The sequence below is a fragment of the Amyelois transitella genome, chromosome 20 (genome assembly GCF_032362555.1).
Source record: "Amyelois transitella isolate CPQ chromosome 20, ilAmyTran1.1, whole genome shotgun sequence".
Lineage (NCBI taxonomy): Eukaryota > Metazoa > Arthropoda > Insecta > Lepidoptera > Pyralidae > Amyelois > Amyelois transitella.
This window is the reverse complement of record NC_083523.1, coordinates 570,305-594,100: the sequence shown is the minus strand read 5'-3', so window position 1 is coordinate 594,100 and position 23,796 is coordinate 570,305. Positions and strand designations below refer to the sequence as shown.

General features: G+C 36.9%; 1 protein-coding gene across 1 annotated transcript in view; it reads right to left on the bottom strand.

Moving 5' to 3' along the window:
• The window catches only part of LOC106135321 (dystrophin), an 85,276-nt gene that overhangs the window by 2,542 nt on the left and 58,938 nt on the right, over positions 1 to 23,796 (bottom strand). The window contains exons 6-11 of the mRNA XM_060950106.1: positions 5,450 to 5,537; positions 4,480 to 4,651; positions 2,693 to 2,851; positions 1,733 to 1,869; positions 859 to 977; positions 298 to 467 (exon numbers count right to left, since the gene is read on the bottom strand). Of these exons, the coding sequence (XP_060806089.1) occupies positions 298 to 467; positions 859 to 977; positions 1,733 to 1,869; positions 2,693 to 2,851; positions 4,480 to 4,651; positions 5,450 to 5,537 (845 nt within the window). The remainder of the gene's footprint in view (positions 1 to 297; positions 468 to 858; positions 978 to 1,732; positions 1,870 to 2,692; positions 2,852 to 4,479; positions 4,652 to 5,449; positions 5,538 to 23,796) is intronic.

Sequence of the window (23,796 nt, the reverse complement as noted above, 5' to 3'; positions counted from 1 at the left end):
TTGTTGAGTATGATAGACAGCCAACAGTCTTGAAAAGACTGATCGGCCACGTTCAGCTATTTGGCTTAATGATAGAATTCAGATTCAAATAGTGACAGGTTGATAGCCCATCACCTAAAAAAGAATCCCAAGTTTGTAAGCCTATCCCTTAGTCGCCTTTTACGACGTCCATGGGAAAGGGATGGAGTGGTTCTATTCTTTTTTTGTATTGCTACCGGGAAGCATACGGCACTACTACTAATCCCAATCTACTTGCATAAAAATCTAAAATCAGTTGATAGATAAATTCAGACTCACCTGTACTTTTCCTCCAAATGTCCTTTGCAGAGCAGGACCAATCCAACCTTGAAGCTCAACACCCTGATTTGACCAGTGCGTTGGCTGTCGTACACGTTGAGCAACCAGTTGATGGACAAATCCAGACAGAGAGGCACGTTCACCAAGCTGGGATTCTCGGCTGCTATGACCTGGAACAGACAAAATGATCTCCCGATAACATTTGAGGACTTTTGGTTTATAAACATACATACATGCATATGGTCCCGTCACATATGGTCACAGAGCCAACAGTCTTGAAAAGACTGAAAGGCCACGTTCAGCTGTTTGGCTTAATGATAGAATTGAGATTCAAATAGTGACAGATTGCAAGCCTGTTGCCTAAAAGAAGAATCCCAAGTTTATAAGCCTATTTCTTAGTCGCCTTTTACGACATCCTTGGGAAAGAGATGGAGTGGTCGTGAACGGTAAGTGCTACAATACTCGTAGTCCCAGTAAGAATCGACCACAGCAAAAAAAAACAATTAGTAGATTCGAACCCGGAATCTGCCATGTCTTGGAACTTAAGTCCAAACCACGTACCTCATACAAACTGGTGAGAACTGTAATCATGTCAGGTATGTCAATGAGCCTGTCATTCTGGGCTCGGAGTCCGTGGGAGTCGAACGCTTCTAAAGCTGCTGGCAGTTGGAGCATGTGCACTGAAAATAAAAAATAGACGTAAATTTCTTGCCTCGAGGGTATAATGCCATCTTCTAGATGTTACTGTCTTTTGGATGTACCAATGCCACGCAGACGGCCTTCTTCCTCCTGGTTTTAGTCCCGGTTGCATCCTCACCTCTCTGGAGAGGAGATCGGGGTATGCCTTTGACCATGGATCCTGGATTGGGTGAGTCAGGTTTTTACAAGAAGCGACTCCCATCTAACCTTTGCAGGAAAACCTTTTCCGAATTAGATCCACATTCCAATTGCCTAAATGTGCAGGATTCCTCTAAGTCTAGGTAAACATCATGATGTTTACCCACACCGAAACGGCTCTATTCCCCTATTACAGAATTAGCCGTAAAGCTGAATTAGTGATATTTAGCAAAAATAGGGTACCGTGGTCTTCTCTGCAGAAATGTAAGGAAGCAACCGAAACCAGGAGGATATATACCTATGTATTATCACGTTTATATCCCTGACGTTGTAGACAGAGTCAACACTCTTAAAAATACTGAAAGGCCACTTTCGGCTTAATGATGGAATTGAGATTCAAATAGAGACAGGTATTGACAGCCTAGTGCCTACAAGAAGAATCCCAAGTTAACAAGCCTGCCCCTTAATCCCCTTTTAAGACATCCATGGAAAACATATAGAGTAGTCCTATTTGTAGTGCCGGAAACCACACGGCACCACGCCAGGAGAGATAACAGTTACCAAAAACAGTGCCGACTCTTGAAATAATTATACTTACTGCACAATGCCTTCTGCACGGTCCTAAGTTTGAGTGCGGTCCTGTACGCCGAGAATCGAACCTCGTTCAGGTCCGCCAGGGAGTTCATCAGCTCGATCATCTTCGGATGGTCCCAGTGGGTCGTTTCTAGTTCGTGACTGTAAAGAAAGAGGTTTCATTCTTGTTCTTCGTCGTTACTGCTTCCCACTTATAAGCGGTCTCGGCACAGTATGTTAGCTTTTTCCAATTGACTCTTGTTCCTCCTAGGTTTTGGTCCTAGTTAAATACTCACTACGTTGGAATGAAGCCAGGGTTTCGCCCTTTGACTATAGATACTAGACGGGGCGAGTCAGGTTTTTAAATGAAACGACTCCCATCTGACCTCCGCAACCTTTTCAGGACCAAACTCATATTGGGTCATGGTTACTCAATTGCGGTGGTCATTTAATTGCTTGAATGTGCAGGTATCCTCACGATGTTTTCCCTCACGATAAGAGCATTGGTTAGCACTCAAACTAACGTACATAACTCAGAAAATAATCATCGGTTGCGCACGAATTACTTGCGCATTTTAGCCGCATATTTGGTCCGTTTTTGACATGATCTTTGGTTTATTCTATTGGAGGAGTAATTACAGACAGCAGTCCTCAGATTATTATTATGGTGACGATACTCAAAAACACTCTTAAACTCCGAATACTCAAACATACATACATACACAAAGTCACGTCTATATTCCTTACGGGGTAGACAGAGCCAATAGTCTCGAAAAGACTGAATGGCCACATTCAGCTGCTCGGCTTAATGATGGAATTGAGATCCAAAAAGTGACAGGTTGCTAGCCCATCGCCTAAACGAAGAATCACAAATATGTAAGCCTATCCCTTAGTCGCCTTTTACGACATCCATGGGAAAGAAATGGAATGGTCCTATTCTTTTTTGTATTGGTGCCGGGAACCACACGGCACTCCGAATACTCACTTGATATAATAAGGTACATTGGCAGGCGTGACGGCCCTTTCCCAGGGCTGGTCCACGGAGCCGGCGAGGAAGCCCTGCGCTGCGCCCGCGCCGCCGTCCCGGGCGACGCCGGCCAGCTGCCGCGCGCGCTCCTCCCCACCCGTGCAGAGGGCTCCGACTCTGCAACATACATACATACATATGGTCACGTCTATATCCCTTGCGGGGTAGACAGAGCCCTCGCCACCCGTGCAGAGGGCTCCGACTCTGCAACATACATACATACATATGGTCACGTCTATATCCCTTGCGGGGTAGACAGAGCCCTCGCCACCCGTGCATAGGGCTCCGACTCTGCAACATACATACATACATATGGTCACGTCTATATCCCTTGCGGGGTAGACAGAGCCCTCGCCACCCGTGCATAGGGCTCCGACTCTGGAACATACATACATACATATGGTCACGTCTATATCCCTTGCGGGGTAGACAGAGCCCTCGCCACCCGTGCATAGGGCTCCGACTCTGGAACATACATACATACATATGGTCACGTCTATATCCCTTGCGGGGTAGACAGAGCCCTCGCCACCCGTGCATAGGGCTCCGACTCTGCAACATACATACATACATATGGTCACGTCTATATCCCTTGCGGGGTAGACAGAGCCCTCGCCACCCGTGCATAGGGCTCCGACTCTGCAACATACATACATACATATGGTCACGTCTATATCCCTTGCGGGGTAGACAGAGCCCTCGCCACCCGTGCATAGGGCTCCGACTCTGCAACATACATACATACATATGGTCACGTCTATATCCCTTGCGGGGTAGACAGAGCCCTCGCCACCCGTGCATAGGGCTCCGACTCTGCAACATACATACATACATATGGTCACGTCTATATCCCTTGCGGGGTAGACAGAGCCCTCGCCACCCGTGCATAGGGCTCCGACTCTGCAACATACATACATACATATGGTCACGTCTATATCCCTTGCGGGGTAGACAGAGCCCTCGCCACCCGTGCATAGGGCTCCGACTCTGGAACATACATACATATTATGGTCACGTCTTTATCCCTTGCGGGGTAGACAGAGCCCTCGCCACCCGTGCATAGGGCTCCGACTCTGGAACATACATACATATAGTCACGTCTATATCCCTTGCGGGGTAGACAGAGCCAACAGTCTTGAAAAGACTGATAGGCCACGTTCAGCTATTTGGCTTTAACCTTCCTATACCCGCGCGTTTGTCTGAGAGACCGACATAATGATTTTTCGATTTTAAATAATGATACGACAAAGGTGTGCTGAAATCTACAAATTAGACGGTCCAGAACCATCAGGTACCGCTAACAACTTAGGCCAAGGTCGTTGTAGCTTTTGTAGTTCGAAAAAAAACCGTAAAACGCGTTAGAACTTCCTTACTTGAAAAAAATATTTTTGTTTGGAACACGCGGTTATGGTTTGCTCTTATTGCTACAGTAATGAATCTAAAGAGTATTAGATTTTATTTTATTATTCCTAGTTCTGTTACCCAGAAGATTTGCGAAGATCTTTATGTTATCTTGAAGAAGAATTTTAATTTTGGTTCATTTTATCTTAGTTTGTAAGAATAACTAATGTTTTTCAATGGCTGTTTCTGAAGACTGTGTAACAATAATAAATGCAAATAATTGTTAAAAAAGGTTTTATCAAATGATAAAAATTGGTTTTCTCCAAATTAATAAACTGATTTAAGATGAGGTTCTCCTGCAGATGCTCCTTATCGCGCGATAACTTCGACCTCAAAAATCTCACCTGGTGTTCAAATCATCAAGTCTCCCCAACAGATGTTCAGGCAGCTGGATCTTGTCCCTGGCTAACGCCTGGGCTTGGGAGTGCAGCTCATCAGCGAGTCTCCTCAGCGGTGGGAGCTGAGCCCTGGCCCTGGAGACGGCATCGAGTTGCTGGCGAGCATCTCTGGCGTCACCTGAATGGATTAATTTCTTGAATTAATTATATCACGGTTTTGGACAACTTAAGATATCTTTCTGAAACTTGGACGAGACGCATCCGACATCCGATTATAGTAACACTTAGAAAAGTTTCCTAGATCTTTCATTGAATAAATAATTCATTCGTATGATCACGTCTATATACGTTGCGGGATAAACACAACTTGAAAAACTGATGGGCAACGTTCAGCTGATAGGCTTAATGTTAGAATTGAGATTCAAATAGTGACAGGTTGCCAGCCCATCGCCTAAAAGTAGCATCCCAATTTTATAAGCCATTCCCTTAGTCGCCTTTTACGACATCCATGGCAAAGAGATGCGTGTTCTCTTTTATTGGTGTCGGATACAACATGGCACAATAAATAAATGTGGTTAAATAAAGTACAGATACTTATTAAAAGTCAATACTTTTTAAAAACCAGTTAAAACATACTTGAGTAAGTTTACACAAAAAAATTATAATCAAACGATCAGTTTATACCACTTTGAATGGAAACTAAGAATTTTCAGTTACTATTATATATTATTACTATTATTATATTTTGAAGTTTTATTTTTTCGACCTCCGAGTAAGAGGAAGAGGGAGATTCGACGTCCCCTTCAATAAACATAGTGTTCCCTAAAACTTTACTCAAATAAAACCGTTTAAAAACCGACTGTGTGTAGTGCTGCTTGTTTATTTATAGTTTGAAATATATATATATTTATAGTATTTCAGTGGCGTATCATGCGCATAATGACATTTATAGAAAAAAACATTAAAATAGTCTCACCTGGACCCCTCCAGGACGCGCGGGCAGCTTCGGCCGCCTGTACCCGGCTGGTGAGGTCATCCAACGAGTTGGTGAAGGAGCGGACCCGCTGCAAGAAGGAAGAAGATATTTTAAGGGTCGTTACACATTCAGCTGTTGAAAGTGACATTTATTTTGTTTAAAGGCAAAACAACAGACGCTAAGTAATATTATTACATGAAGAATATTATATAAAATGCTGCAGTGCAGTTTGTTACCGCTTCGTCTGCACTGACGCGTTAGAAGCGGCGGTAAACTTGGTTTTAAGTTATTTATTTGACGTCAACCAAACCTAATCCATCAACCAAACCTAATAACCTAAAAAATGAAACCAAAAGATTTGATAATTATTAAGCGATATGAAGTATCCTATAATAATGAATAAACATTTTGAATTTGAATTCGAATTACACGGTTTCATTATTAATTAATAGTATTTTGAATTAGCATTCTAAAGGTGTATAATGCATAATTGCTTTTCTAAGTATGCGAAACAGAAAATAAATAATACTTTTGTATAAACAATAATTCATGCGTATCATTTATGAATACATTAATTCATTCATTTAGCTCAAGACGTGTTTTTATTTAGCGGGAAACTTGACAGTACTTTTTCCTTCTCGATGTAACTATCGATTTTGCTGAAAACATCGTGAGGAAACCTGCACATTCAGGTGTGTGATGTGTAAGCTGTAACCATGATCGATCCAATACGGGTTAGGTTTATCTGCAACGGTTGCGAAGTTGCTTCGTGTAAAAACCTGACTCACCAGGAATCATGGTCGAAGGCATTCCCCGGGCTCCTCTCCAGATTGGTGAGGATGCAACCGGGACTAAAGCCAGGGGGAAGACAGAGGACTAACATTAGAAAATTAATAATAAAAAAAGTGTAAAAGCCGATTAAAGCAGACCTAGCTAAATTCGCTGAAAATCACGACCGTTTTAATTTACTCATCCGCTTAAAATGAGATCGTGAAATAATATTTTTTATGAAGCTCGCAAGCTTAAAATCTTGAAATCCTATGCTCATTTTATTCGTCGTCTTAATCCGGCCTTGTGACCTTGTAAGGCAGCTGACCTTGCTAGGAGTGTAAGGTTACAACGGGCTAACCACAGGTTCACAGGAATTGTAATAAATTCCCTACGTTTTAGTCTAAAAATCTAGATTTTCTTATGTGTTTCAGTGTGATGTGCTGTTGGTTTTACAATTTTGAAATTGGAATATTATCGGATTACTTAATGTGCCGTGTGGTTCCCGGAACCAATAGAAAAAATAAATATTTTTTTTAGCAACCTGTCACTATTTGAATCTCAATTCTATAATCAAGCCAAACAGCTGAACGTGGCCTATCAGTCTTCTTTAAGACTGTTGGTTGTGTCTACCCCGCAAGAGATATAGACGTGATTATATGTATGTATGTAAACATACCTACTATACTATAAACCTATACTAAACATAAAAATACCTATATCCTTTACTATATATACTACATATATATGCAGCAGATAACATACATATCTATCCACGCGTTTCATTCATTTAGCTCATCCATCCAAATGCGTACAAAACCGACATTCTTTATAAGTTGGCAAAAATGTCGTTACAATTTCCATACGTTTCCATTTTCGCCATTTTCCTTAGTCGTCCCCAACATTTGGCAATTTCCTTAACAGTATTAAGAGAGTATCGGTTTTAGGCGCCCACGATCCGTCAGCCCTCGACATCTTGAATTTTAAGAAGGCCACAGATGTCGTGATCATGGAAGAGTTCAATAATTTCTAGATGATATTATTATAAGTACCCGGTCTACCAGAGATGGCGCTGATATAGTTTCTTAAAACGCGGTTTTTAAAATGTTTATATATCTTGGGAACCGAGCCTTTTCAAACCTAGGACCTTGATAAATCGATTCCGTGAGCCGAAAAGCCCCTAATTTGTAACTTTCATGAAAATCGCTGGAGCCATTTCCGAGATCCTGATTATATATATACAACAATTGCTCGTTGAAATATATTAGAATATTATTATAATTTTATTATTATTAATATGCATGACTCAGGAATTATATAATTATTTTTAATTGACGACAAATAAGGCTTTTTTAATTTTTATTTCATTTTAATTTCATTCTTACTCATTAATTTAATTGCTTGTGTGTTTTGACATTGATATATATTTGATCTGCTGTATTTTAACATAAATAATTATAACAATAAATCACACTTCTTTCTTCTAGAAGTAAGAGCAGATATTACATCTTTACAATCACCAAGATGCCTGCATACCAAAATTTTTTTTATCCACGTTCAGCTAATAGGCTTATTGTTAGAATTGAGATTCAAAAAGTGACAGATTGCAAGCGCATCGCCTAAAAGAATCCCAAGTTTAGAAGCCTATCCCTTAGTAGCTTTTTACGACATCTATGGACAAGAGATGGAATGGTCCTATTATTTATTGGTGCCGGGACCCGCATGACACATTGATTTAGTAGTTAACTGATTATAAACTTAGCTAATTTTTTAACCCACAATAAAGATTCTTATTTACATTTCATTAAAGCTTATTTTCTTCTCATTTCCAAATTCTTGCTTAAAGTATTGCCAGCAACAGTACAAACATCATGGCTACCTAGACACTATCGTAATGGGTCCAAAAATTAAACTCGGAATAAGAAGTAATCTGTATTAAAGACTATAGATATATAAATTGCCAAACACTATATAAAAATAATAAAAATAACTAAAGCGCGTTTTAATATGGCAGCACGCCATCTAGTGTAAAAAATGGGAAAACTAATCGGACACATCAAATTATATATTGTCACATCCAGTACTGAACCTCGCACCCCTAATTCCGTGTCCCAACGTATGCTGCCGGGAGCGGTACGATTTGCCGTTTTTGGGTCTAATGCCGCATTGATAGGCACTTGGCGGGTGGGAGTCCCATTTTGGGGTCCCACAGGAGTCTGAGTGAGGTATTATTTAGTTCGTTTTGTGTTATATAGAAAGTATATATTGTTTCGCCTATTGAATAAAAAATAAAGACAACGTTCCTCCCGCGGGAATTTAGGGATTATATAGGTACATACATAGATACATATGGTCACGTCTATATACTTTGTGACAGAGTCAACAGTCTTGAAAAGACTGATACGCCTCGTTCAGCTATTTGGCTTAATGATAGAATTGAGATTCAAATAGTGACAGGTTGCTAGCCCGTCGCCTAAAAAAGAATCCCAAGTATGTAAGCCTACCCCTTAGTCGCCTTTTACGACATCCATGGGAAAGAGATGGAGTGGTCCTATTCTTTTTGTATTGGTACCGGGAACCACACATCATCAATCAAGTGTAATTTAGCCGTGTGGTTTTTTTGGAATATTTATGTGAAAACCTCGTTATCGTTGATGTTAGTTCGAACCAGTAGTTCCTGAGATTAGCGCGTTCAAATAAACAAATAAACAAACTCTTCAGCTTTATAATATTAAGAAAGATATGTATATAAATGTTTGTCTAACTAGTTACTTTTTTTCAATATCAGCATGTAGTACGATTAACGCTCAGATATTTATTAAGTCCTTTCTAAGCGTGTTCTCGAGTTAAAACCACCAAGACACACAGATAGCGTTGTCGTGACTGCAGCATGTTCTAACTACATGTCTGCTTATCTGTCACCTTTTATCTCACGAACAATGCAACCGAAATGGGGGAGGGACACGATATTGTAAGGAAGAAATGTAAAGAAACAAGATATGTTAAAAATGAACATCTTGCGGTGTAATTTTGATCATCTATACTAATATTATAAAGCTGAAGAGTTTGTTTGTTTGTTTGAACGCGATAATCTCAGAAACTACTGGTCCGAATTGAAAAATTATTTTTGCGTCGAATAGACCATTTATCAAGGAAGGCTATATAATATCACTACTATAAGGAGCAAAGAAATAATGGAAAATGTGAAAAAAAAACGGGAAAAATTATTCAACCTTGAGGGCTTCAATGATGCCCATAATAACCTTTCCATGCGGACGAAGTCGCGAGCACAGCTAGTAATATATACTAGCTTTCATCCGCGGTTTCCTCGCGCGTACAGAACTCTGAACTTTTCTATACTCCAAACTATAATGTTCAGTCGTTTTGAATGCAAAGAAAGTAATAAACAAACTCCCTTTTTTTCTTAGTAATTGAAGATGCTGATCTATTAAGGATGCTGAAAATTCCCATGACCATCAAATAAAATCAATTAGATTAAGAGAGTCTGGCTATTAAGTCATTAAACATCGAATTAAGTTAACTGAGTAATTGCTCTTCAAAGGGGACAAGACAGTTAGTTAGTCAAAAATAAATGCGACAACTTAAATGCTCTAATCCAACGACGTTATAGATAATGATATGATAAGCCAATTTTATATCACTACATATTATAAAGTTGTTTTCTGTTCTGTTTGTGTGCGCTAATCTCGGAAAGTTGTGGACTGATTTTGTTGCTGTTTAAAATGTTGGAAATAGGGGTTTTGTATCTATAAATGCTACTCGTGCGAAGACGGGGGCGGGTCGCTAATTTTTATAAAATAATTAAGTTTCACACAAGAGAATCGTGGCTAGAGTAAAAATGTTGTTTCTGCCTACCTGTAGATACATACAATCACGTTTTTATCCTTTGCGGTGTAGACAGAACTAACCAGTCTTGAAAAGACTGAAAGGCCACGTTCAGCTGTTGCATCCCTTGCGGGGTAGACAGAGCCAACACTTTTGATAGACCACGTTTAGCTGTGTGGCTTAATAATAGAATTGAGCTTCAAATAGTGACAGGTTGCTAGCAAATCGCTTAAAAGAAGAAACTAAAGTCTATTAGCCTTTCCCTTAATCGCCTTTACCACATTCATGGGAAAGATATATAAAAGTTCCATTCTAAAGTTCCTGGAACCACACGGCAAATAACTAAATAAATTAAACAAAAAGCGCTAAAAGCTAGTTAAATAAAACTCTATTGTGAAGCCGCGCATCAACATAGAACCTTATAAATCTGTCTGTTACACCCCACGTCAGCAAGTTGATCATGTCGTGAAAACTACCGCTGATCGGACGGACGATAGCCGGCCGATAACCGGCCGGGTATGGGTCGTACGGTCTGTGAGGGTGCGTCGATTTGAATTATAATTAAATTTCCTCTATTTTTAGTCTTTTCGAGACCATTGGCTCTGCCTACCCTGTAAGGGATGAATGCGTGATTATATTTATGAATATATATTATCTAATATTTTTTAAATGACTTGAAAATACTGTCAGTTGTACTGAAACGTCGCTGACGTAGCTTTTATAATTGTAATACAATGGGCATTTAATTTGTACAATCAAAGCGAAAGTCTAAGTTTTCATTAATATTCCATGCAATATTATTAATTTAATTTTTCTATAAAAAACATATCAAATTGTGTAATCTTAGGGCCGGTAAATCATTTATAAAAATTTAAAACACGTTATGTATATATAAATATATACGGGACAAATTACACAGATTGAGTTAGCCTCGAAGTAAGTTCGAGACTTGTGTTACGAAATACTAACTCAACGATACTATATTTTATAATAAACACTAATATAGATTAACATCCAAGACCCAGGCCAATCAGAGAAAGCTCGTTTCTCATCATGCCCTGGCCGGGATTCGAACCCGGGACCTCCGGTGTCGCAGACAAGCGCACCACCGCTGCGCCACAGAGGCCGTCATTTATATAAACGCGCACTCCCGCAAGGCGTATTTACTTTACGATATTTTTCATCCGGTTATATGTCGTATACCCGGGTCTATGACGGCTGGGTATACCGATCTCTTTAGCGATAGTAACCCGCATTGAAAGCACAAAACAATGAAACATTATTTGAATAGAACCTATTTATTTTTCATAGTGCCGTGTGGTGATTGCTGGCACTGAAAGAAAAAAGAAGAGGATTACTCCATATCTTTTCCGTGGATGTTATAAAAGGCGACTAAGGGACAGGCTTATAAACTTAGGATTCCTTTTTTTTGGGCGATGGGCTAGCAATTCGTGACGACTTGAATCTCAATTCTATCATAACCATAAGCTAAAAAAGCTGAACTGAACAGTGTTTTCGGAACTGTTGGCTCTGTTTACCCCGCAAGAGATAAAAGTACAGTGTAGTGTTATCACAGGTCTTAGTCACTATACAAATTCTCTCAACATTGTCAATAAATAAAACAGGATTATGTTACATAGACAGATGTACTTACTTATACCCATAAAAGTAAATTCGTTAGCATTTCAATTATCATACATACATACATATGTACATACATAAAATCACGCCTCTTTCCCGGAGGGGTAGGCAGAGACTACCTCTTTCCACTTGCCACGATCTCTGCATACTTCCTTCGCTTCATTCACATTCACAACTCTCTTCATGCAAGCTCGGCGGTTTCGGGTACTTTTGACCTGACTCTTTACCCGGATTATTATTATTACAATTATCAAAAGGAAAAATCTCATAAAGCTATCTTAAAACCTTATGTCCCACATTCCCCTTCCTAATCTTACCATGTTATTACATCAAAACATTTTCGGCAAAACATATTTGCGTCCTGCGGGACTGTCCGCTTTAGGTACGGCTGTTCTTATAGAGAATAGTTTATTTTATGGTGTCTTATCTGTAAAAGATTCTTTACACTATGACGTGTCTGTACCATGTCATCGCCGTGTGGTTCCCGGCACCAATAGAAACAAGAATAGGACCACTCCATCTCTCTCTCCCATGGATGTCGTAAAAGGCGACTAAGGGGTAGGCTAAACTTGGGATTCTCTGGCTCTTTTAGGCGACGGGCTAGCAACTTGTCATTATTTAAATCTCAATTCATTATAAAGCCATACAGCTGAACGTGGCCTTTCGGTCTTTTCTAGACTGTTGGCTCTGTCTACCCCGCAAAGGATACAGACGTGCCTATATGTATGTAAATTGCAGTAAAGCACTGATTGTTTAGTTTTTTACTTCCTCCCTTCTAGATAATTACTTTAAAATAAATTTTTACGACACTAATGTGCTTGTTTAAATCTTAGCTCACATTGTCAGACAAAATGTATCCTGTACAGACATCGGGTGGTGTGAACGATCCTTACCAGATACTGTTGTTTACAAAAATATGGCACGATCCCGAGGGATTTTTTGTTATTATATTTCAGATATTATGAAAAAAGAATGGGTATGATGAGAGATATGTTCTATGTCGTTGTTTTAGGATTCTTCTGTATGTTACATAAACATACATAAATATATAGTCACGTCTATATCCCTCGCGGGGTTGACAAAGCCAACAATCTTGAAAAGACTGACGGCCACGTTAGGCTGTCAGGCTTAATGTTAGAATTGTGATTTAAATAGTGACAGGTTGCTAGCCTATTGCCTAACAGAAGAATTCCAAGTTAAAAATCTATCCCTTAGTCGCCTTTTACGTCATCCATGGGAAAGAGATGAAGTGGTCCTTTTCTTTTTTCTATGTCCTTTTATTTTATTTTATTTGCTGAACGTGGCCTATCAGTCTTTCAAGACTGTTTGCTCTTTCTACCCCGCAAGGGATATAGACGTGATTGGGTATATGTATGTATGCATGCTGTCGATTTTTGCAAACTTTGTTTCAACAATTCGTTGCAACCGTTGCATGTTGAAACAGTAGGAATGTTGTAACAAAATTAAATTGTTCGTCTTGTCTAGACCTTAATCCGCATTACCTAGTTCTGTCACCTGGCTTTAGCCGCGCCTTTCGAGACCTAATTGTACACACAATTGTGTAAGAAATGCATCAATTCAAATCAGAATGCGGTTGCATAACCGCTTCATGAACTAATAATTGTTGTTAAGCTCGATACGGTCTAAAACTACACGCAGACCTATTTATTTATATATCCATAACTATACTTACCATTGTTAGGTATCATTTGTTTATATAATCACGTCTATATCCCTATAGCGGAGTAGATAGAGCCAATAGTCTTGAAAAGACTGATAGGCACGTTCAGCTGTTTGGCTTAATGATAGAATTGAGATTCAAATTGTGACAGGTTGCTAGCCCATCACCTAAAAGAGGAATCCTAAGTTTATAAGCCTATCCCTTAGTCGCCTTTTACGACATCCATGGGAACGAGATGGAGTGGTCCTATTCCTTTTTTTATTGGTGTCGGGAACCACACGGCACACAGAATTACTTAGATGAGTAAAGCAAAAAACCGTTAAACACATATATTCGTAGGATTAAAATTTATTATGTATAAAATTGTAAACATTCGAAAATACTTTAATCATGTTCAAAACGGAAGTATCCATTAGTAACAAGGCGGTAATTTCCGAGAAATTCACAAACAGACCGACAGAAACTACATTAGCTTAGTTCAAACAAAAAGTTAAAAATAACGCAAGGTCAGCTCGCTCTTTGAAGTGTTATTGTGTGTGCAACGAAAGATGTATGATTGAAAACCATACTAATGTTTGTTTGTTTGTTTGTAAATAACTTTAGGCGAAACTAAAGCACTTCAAGTTTGAAATTTAAAAAAAAAGCTCAGCTTATAAAAATATACTTTATCCCTGAAAAAGTCGATAATATGTATAAAGAATTCTAAGATAGCCTTATGTATACATACATACATATAATCACGTATATACTGTACATATATGTCTACTTGTGGGGTAGACAGAGTCAACAGTCATCAAAAGACTGATAGGCTTTTTGGCTTAATGATAGAATTGAGATTCAAATAGAGACAAGTTTATCAAGCCAAATTATCCAAAGTTTATAATCCTATCCCTCAGTCGCCTTTTATAACATCCATTGGAACGAGAGATGGAGTGGTCCTATTCTTTTTTTATTGGTGCCGGGAACCACACGGTAAAACACCATAATTCAAAGTTTAAAAGACCAGCTTCCGCCTTTTTTATCTCATTGAAACCAAAGTAAATTATTAAGTACATAATAAACTTACAAAGATAAATGCTATACCACCATAAACGTATATCATCATGGCCGGAAGTCTCATTATGGTCAAAATGGTAATAAAATGGTCATAATGTTCCAATTAGGACCCGATAAATGTTGCCTTTATAAGGATTATGTTATCGGACCTACTTTCATAATTCTGTTGTTGCTACCGTAATTTATTTTGTTGGTATGTCAAAATCTTTAAGTAAGACTTTAAGACGAAATACAAGGCTTAAAATTATTGAATTGAGATTTTAAATAGTGACAGGTTGCTAGCTAAACGCTTAACAAACACACATAGTACAATAAAAGCAAGAAACATCCCAATACCAAGTTTATAAGCCTTCCCCTTAGTCGACTGTCATCCATAGGAAAGATATGAAGTGGTCAAATTCTAAATTGCCGAGAACCACACGACACTATTCTCTTTACCTGAGTTCTTTATATTATATCATATATTATATAAAGAACTCAGGAACATTATATAAAGAAACAGAACATACTCGTATGACGCATAAACCGGACACAATACAAGTTTTACTCAGGATCTCAAGTCTAGATTAACGTAGTTTTTTTTTCTAATTTGCATACAGATTTAGAGTCGTATGTGTGTAACGGTGTAACCCGACCTGAGAGGACAAGGTTCTTGTCTGCACATTCCTTGGCTGTGGACTTGATACTACTAAGTACTCGTCTTGAATCCTAGCGGGATGGATATAACCTTAATTGACAATGATGACGTAAAAGGTGACTATGGGATAGGCTTATAAACTTGGGATTCTTCTATTAGGCGACGGGCTAGCAACCTGTCATTATTTGAAACTCAATTCTATCATTAAGCCAAATAGCTCAATGTGTCCTATCAGTCTTTTTAAGACTGTTTACCCTGTCTACCCCGCAAGGGATATAGACATGATTATATATAATGTATATGAATATAAACATATAATCACGTCTTTATCCTTTCCGGTGTAGTCAGAGCCTTTACTATATCATCTCCATAACGAGGAGGTTTCCTCACGATGTTTTCCCTCATCATAATTTCGTTAAGACAGCATTTATTGTTATTTCTTTTTATATCTATCAATTAGTGGGTTGAAAATTAATATTCCAATCCTATTACCCTCTTTCTTAGTCAAAGGAATAAAAAATTTCATTTGAAATTTATTTTTTATGATGTTCATTTGAAATGCCTTGAGTTTAAACTGTTGATTGAAAGGCGATCAGTCCCTTTTTTGGTAATAAACTTAAAGCATAATTAAGCACAAGGTTTTTTCATAATAAACCAAATTATTGCTTCTTTTTGTTAAGTGGGTTAATGATTATACTTATTTCGATGATTTCACATAATTTTGCAGTGAAATTTGTACCAGAAGGGTTACAGCAAATGTCGCCTTTTACAACATCAATGGAGTGGTCCTATTCTTTTTTTTTTATTGGTGCCTGGAACCACACGGCACATGTTTATATAAGTATATAGATATATATGGATAGAAATTTAGTGATAGCATCAGTGTCAACACGGCATTATTTAAAAGAAGTGACAAGTGAAATTATCCTTGAGAATCTTAGGAATCCCACTCAATTTCCAACGCAAATCGTACGACCCACGCGAAACGAGGTTCGAACCTGGATACACGCGGATCTGTCCATCCCACGCACGCTAGACCACCGGGGTAGTTAGATGCATACATACACTTACATATTATAATCACGTCTGTATCCCTTGCGGGGTAGACAGTGCCAACAGTCTATACTTCCTATTATAATATTATAAGTGCGAAAGTAGGTTTATTTTTTGTTTGTTTGTTACCTTCTCACTCTTCTAAATTTATCTTCTTGAAATATTTTACGTATATATAATTAAGGGAACTATATTTTCTATCACCAAAATTTATATTTGTCATCAAGTTGTATCACCTAATAAATAGATCTATCGTCACGAAATATTTTCGTTCTCAGATAAACAAAAATTGTTCCCAGGTATGAATTATCAAATTAATGTTAATATATGTGTAAAATAAGAGATCGATAACCAATAAAATTATATTGAATTACATGAATATAAACTTCGTTCTTATAATAACAGTTTTGTTACTTAAATAATAGCTCTGTGCTCAGAATGGTAGATCTGTCACCAAATAAATCGATTATCGATCCCTGACTGCGACTCCTTTTTATTTGATATTTTGTCACCAATACAGTAGTAACATTTTATTTCGTTCAGATATTAAATTAATAGTATTCGTTACCAATTTAATACATCAATTTATAATTTTAATGAAAAAATGATCAAAGGGGCGGAGACAAATTGGCGCGCTTTAAAAATTGACCAATCCGGCCTCAACGATGGGTAGTAGTTAACTATTGATTATTTTAACTTTAATTAAGTGTTTCATCTACTATTCTGCTAGCCATAAGCCAGCTATTTTAAACCAGCGCTGATTGTTCAGTGGTTATTATTTTTAAGAATAAATATTGATTATTTTAACTTTAATTAAGTGTTTTATCTACTATTCTGCTAGCCATAAGCCAGCTATTTTAAACCAGCGCTGATTGTTCAGTGGTAATTATTTTCAACAATAAATATTGATTATTTTAACTTTAATTGTTTTATTTACTACTCTGCTAAAAATTTTATTTAAATATTTATACTACCAGTGGAAATTTAGAACCTTGGGAGTCTAGTTAAGTAGCAGAATCTTTTGGTTGAAACGATGATGACAACCCTAATTTTTTATTTGAACTTAATGCAATTTTCTAGTAACATAATATGATTTATTGGTGATCTCTTTAAATTAGTTTGCTTAAATACTTATTAGGACACACCTATTATAATACATACAAAAACATTTATTTGGTACTAGACCTTATATCTCAGGATTTTAGGTGATTTATTGTGGAACTGATTTTGCATTGTTTGGTGACTACATTTTGGTGACAGATCTACTATGTTGAGGACAAACCCTATTATTTAAGAAACACAAAACTAATTAAATTGGTGATAGCTTAAATGATACCCTATAATTAAAAGTCTACAAAAGGACATACCCCACCCCACCATAAGTACCCACCTTTCATCTCGGTAAAAACTATAGTTCCCGTGGAATTTGCGTAAAACCTGTATTCTTTTATAGGTGAAGCCAAATTCCTACCATTTTGTTAGTGGCGTTTAATTTCTTGCTTTATATAGGTGGTTAATATTTTTGGTTAGGCAGAGACTACATATTCCAACTTGCCACGATCCCTGCATACCTCTATCACTTGTAAGAGTTAGGTACTAAAATGCTGCAGTGTAGTTTGTTCCGCCGCTCTTCTACACAAACGCTTTGGAAGCGGTATACTTAAGTCATAATTAGATTTAAGTCATGTGACGTCAATAAGTGATACCTTGTATCCAATTTTGAAAATAAACTATTCTATTCTACCAATAACTTAGAAAAGTCCTTCCAAAATGGCTTCGTTTGTCGCCGAATCCGGTTAAAACCGGCAATATTCAGTAAATACCGACGCGAGCCAGTTATGATGGCCGCCGAAACGGGAATGGCGCGAATATTTCCACGTTCCGGGAACATGTTGCCCAAATAGGTTTTTCTGGAAGAATTTAATTTGCTCCACTACATGTTTTGGGAGTGTGTGTGTGTGTTTGTTTTTTTTTTTAAGTTTTTGTTGTTTTTTTAACAGACTGTGAATGCAAATTGGTTCTGATTTATTTATTTGAAACTTTATTTAGCCTCAAAATTACAACAGTATTCTCTTCCAGTCAAATTTTGATTTGATTTAAATGTGATAGGGTAACGTGTTCGAATGTCGTATAATTCTGGACAATTAAGGATCATTTAACATCTTTAACTGCTGATGTCGTAAAAGCGACTAAGATAATAACCACATTAATCTCGAACATGCGCAATTTTGGGCGATTCTTTATTATTTATTTAAACTTAATGCACGTAAAATGTACAACAGGTGGCCTTAATACTTAATGCCACACAGCATTCGTTATTAAAAAAAAAAACTAAAATGACAGTGTATTGATTCGCTTATCCTCCAGCTTATCAACTCTCAGACACACACGCTCACATGAACTCTTCAATCATAAACTCTGTCCAAATTCTATCATGGCGGCAAGTGTGCTAGAGACGACATAATACTTCCTTCTCTTTCACTCATTGCATTGCACATTACAATAAATAAATATAAATATATACAGGACAAATTACACAGATTGAGTTAGCCTCGAAGTAAGTTCGAGACTTGTGTTACGAGATACTAACTCAACGATACTTTATTTTATAATAAATACTTATATAGATAAACATCCAAGACCCAGGCCAATCATAGAAAGTTCTTTTCTCATCATGCCCTGACCGGGATTCGAACCCGGGACCTCCGGTGACACAGACAAGCGTACTACCGCTGCGCCACAGAGGCCGTCGACATTACAGTCAGTATGTGTGTTTTTTTAGGTTATGAAGTTAACTTTCGACTTAGCCCGGATTTAGACGATAAAGCTTGAAGAATATTTATTGACCGGGGCAAGTTAAATCCATCCCTCTCTGGAGTGGACCCCGGGTCGGTTGTTACCGTCATACCGGATAAGGTAAGTCATGTTTTTACACGAACCGACTCCCATCTGACCTCCGCAACCTTTGCAGTTAAATTTAACCCCTTTTGGATCATGGTTACACATCCAGTTAAACGTTTGATACGAGAGATTGCATTATTCTATAAAAATAAGGAAAAAACGTAGGTACCAAATAAAGGAAATCCCAATAAAGCACCGTGACCATTCTGACCTCTGACTCATTCCGCACACATGGCGCCATCTATTGAACGTGTTGCTTAACGAAAACAAACCTTATCTTACAACAATAAAGTTTAGAAACTGATAAACAGCTGTTCACCTTTCTTGTTCTATCATTTTGTGTTATAAATGTAGCAAGTACATATTTTGTTATGGGGAATTTAACTGTATATTTAACGCATTAAGTTTCAAAGTTGGTTGGGTGTAAAGGACTGTTATGGTAAGTTTACGGGGTTCTACGTGGCTCTGACTAACAGAAAGATTTTTTCTTTAATATGCCATTGTGTTTTTTTTGGTTACGAACTATTGTTATTTTTGCTGTAAAAGGGATTTTTTAATGTTTGTAATGAGCTTTTAGTAGCTTTCATGGTGTTTATATAACTTTACAGCTCTTTACCAAATGTTTACTTTATAGAGGGACTAGAGGCCGCCCGCGACTTCGTCCGCGTGGAAACCCTATCATAACTTAACAATCACCCCGCGGGAACTCCGGGATAAAAAGTAGCCTATATGTTTTTCTATCAAAGTAAGTCATAAAGCTGAGCTCTGTCTACTTGTAAAGGATAACGACGTGATTAGGTATATGGATGTTTGTATAAAACTAATTTCTGGCTTAAGAAAGAGAGAGCTATAGAATTGAGCTTGACAGGCTCTTTCAAAACTCATTTAGCATCAATTGTCGTAAAACTCGAACAACGTGACAGTCGCTAAGGGATAATATCTACGAAAGGGGGAAAAGTGCTGATTTCTTCAAAAAGAATTTGACATTAAAAATGTTCTTTGAGGATTATGCGGGCTCCGCAGATTGTGATCTTGTGACGCCACAGAGTTATTATGCATGGAGATGATAACAAATATTAAGTATTATTTTATTCATGTATTTTCCTGATATAAAAAAAATAGGACCACTACATCTCGTTCCTATCAAAATTTGGTATGTAGGTAGCTGAAGACCCAGACTAACATATAGGCTACTTTTTGATTGATAGGGTTTCCATGCGGACGAAGTCGCGGGCGGCCTCTAGTAACATTATAAACGTCACTGCTTTGACACTTGACCTTTCGTTTTGAAATATGCAATTGTCATCTCCATTGAAATCACGTCAGCGTGTCCTCAGATTATGATCTTTGTCATTTCTGCAAATGTCAGATTGAGCAATGAGATGGGTTGCACGAAAATTCCAAATGTTACATTTGTAAAATCGACTTTATGAATAAATTTTCCTATGAAAATGCTGCAGTGTAGTTTGTTCCGCCGCTTCTTCTACACATGCGCTTTGGAAGCTGTAGTAGTTATAATTAGATTTAAGTTATGTGACAATAAGTGATACCTTGTATCCAATTTTGAAAATAAATCTATTCTATTCTATGACAATGTTTCGCTAGTTTTTTTTTTTATATTGGTTTCTGCTCTTAAACTTTAGTTACGTAATTTAAAAAACGAAAAAGAAAAATTATTTTAAGTATTTCTTTTTCTTTTTAAGACTGTCAAAATTATTTCTAAAAATAATTTTGATTGTTTGTAATTGTTACTCCGTACTACTAAATCAGCGCACTGTGTGACCTCATAATAATACACATGCATATAAATAATACACATGCATATAATGAGTGAAAACCCTTTTGGTCGCATCATGTAATTTTTTTTAATTTCTATGTTTATGAACAATGTAATGTTACCTTTTGCGCCAAATAAAGATTTTCCTTTCATCATATTTGCATCAGACTTTTTCAGACCATCAATATTTTAACTGAGTCGACCCCGTAACAGACAATTAAGGTCGTTACGACATGCGACAGTGCGCTTGCGACTAATCGCCGATCGCAGATTGCGTCCCCCCGGCCGGTCTGCGGTTAGCCTTAATTGGCCAAAATTGAGTGCGAATTTTGTGGTCGACCTACCCGCCAAATCGATAATTACCGTTTGAGTTCTGTTTAACGGTTAATTGTTAAATGAATTCTTAATTAACCATAAAGTGAAATATGATAACTTGTGTTAATGACGTCCTCTGTTGCGCAGCGGTACTGCCGCGCAATTTAAGAACGCAGTAAAGAACACGAGAACAGTTTCGAGAAAAACGCGGTCAAAGTTTTAAACTTATTTTAGGCTACCTAAAATATGCTATGCAAAAATTTTTAAAAATAACTATACTGACTTAAAGAGCATAACTCGAAGATTATCTTGATAGTGGCGTTTGGTGTTTAAATTATTATATAGTGCATAAAATTTAATTAAAACTGTTTATGTTATGGCTTAATTAATTTTTTCATAAGACATTATTTTCATGAATGCAGTAAAATTGATCCTTACGGCATTTATGCTAAAATTCTTTTATTTACAGCACATAGGTTACGTGAATTAATGTTATTTTACATTTTGCAACACAATATATGCGCCGTAACTTTATAATATACTGCATTTATGATAATAAAAAACATGAAAGGAAATGACTTATCACAGATTATATAGCGCAGTAATATTGCATTTATCTTAAGTCAGTAACGCTTTCATTTTGAACTATACCAAAATAAAAAATAAAATGAATTAAAGATCTTCTTGGTCATCAAAAAGATATCTCCGTTTGCGTAACATAATAAAATTATAACTAATAATTAAGTATAAAATGGCACCCATTTCGAGGTTCGTAAGGTAACAATCAGTTCAAAAACTTATAAAATAAATAAAAAACCTTCTTGGTCATCAAAAAAATATCTCCACTTGCTTAACAGAATAAAATTATAACTAATAATTAAGTATAAAATGGCACCCATTTTGAGATTCGTAAGGTAACAATCAGTTCAAAAACTTATAAAATAAATTAAAAACCTTCCTGGAACATGTCCATTTGCTTAATAAATAAAATTAATAATTCGATAAGTACGAAATAATAACCTCTGAGGTTCAAAAGTTTGAATAATAATGTAAATGTTTCATTATAAGTTTTATTTAACAACTAGAGGCCGCCCGCGACTTCGTCCGCATGGAAACCCTATCAATCCCGCGGGAACTCTGGGATAAAAAGTAGCCTATGTGTTATTCTGGGTCTTCAGCTACCTACATACCAAATTTCATGGTAATCGGTTCAGTAGTTTTTGCGTGAAAGAGTAACAAACATCCATACATCCATACAAACTTTCGCCTTTATAATAGTAGTAGGATTACTAATCATATTGAAAAAAATAAATCTATATTTAATTTAATCTATTAAATCTCATATAAGTAATTTTTTTTTTATGTACTTGAGAGAGATGATTTAACATTTTGAGCATTTTGTTTTCGATGCATTATTTCAAATTCAATTCAAATTCAAAATTTTTATTCATTACTATAGGATACTATATATCGCTTAATAATTGTCAAAACGTATGGTTTAACAACATTGGTTGACGTCAAATAAATTACTTAAAAACTAAGTTTACTGCCGCTTCCAAGGCGTCAGTGCAGAAGAAGCGGTAACAAACTGCACTGCAGCATTTTCTTCAACAACGTCAACTTCACAATATTAATTAAACTTAGAATAGAATGTGGACGAGAGAATACATTGTTCAGATTTATATATTTATGAGATTTAATATTGAAAAAAGAAAATATATATATAATATATATATATATATTATGGATTGCCAATTTTAAAAAGATTTATGTACAGAGTGTACTGAATTTTCATTTAAGTTCAAATCAAACTACAATTAATTACGAGGTTCCTGTGCCAAGCTCAAGCCAGATGTTTTTATCATTAAGGTAATCATCAGTCCTATAATAAGCCTTCTCACAAAGTACTTTCTTTACATACTCTTTGAATTTTCGGTTGGGCATATCAAGAACAGACTCCGGCAACCTATTATAAAATCGTATACAGTTCCCCATAAATTATTTACTGACTTTGCTAAGCCTATGAAACGGCATGACTAATTTATGTTTATTACGTAAATTTCTATCACTTGTGGCACTAACTTTTTGAAAAAAAAGAGGTATTTTTCCTAACATACATTATAAGATCAAAAATGTACTGGGACGCTACTGTCTGTAGGTTTTTTTCTTAAAGAGTTGTCTTAACGAGTCTCTTGGTCCTAAACCGTAACTTGCGCGAACGGCCCTTTTCACTTAATAGTAGACGTATATTGCTGAAGCATTAATGCAGTAAGTGATCTTAAGACATTAAACTAAATATCGTTCTAGTGATAAACAAATACATGAACGTACAATAAATGCCGTAATTGTCAGTTGCCGCGTTCATGACTTGTTAAACCTAAAAACAATTCCGACGAGCTTTTCGATAAACGCAGTATAATTGTAGTTGCTGCATGAATATTATGTGAGAGTCATTTGCTTTTACCATGGCAACATATAAAAAATGACGTTATTGGTAAATACTGCACTATTGTTGTGTTGCTAATACCATTATGAAATGTTTCTACATAATACTAAATAAGTAAGTGTTTTTACTGCAGTTATATTATGAAAGTGAAATTAAAATCTGCTCATTACTGCATTTATGTTATAACGTATTTCCGTTTCTAAACGAGATAGAAGAAAACGGGTCT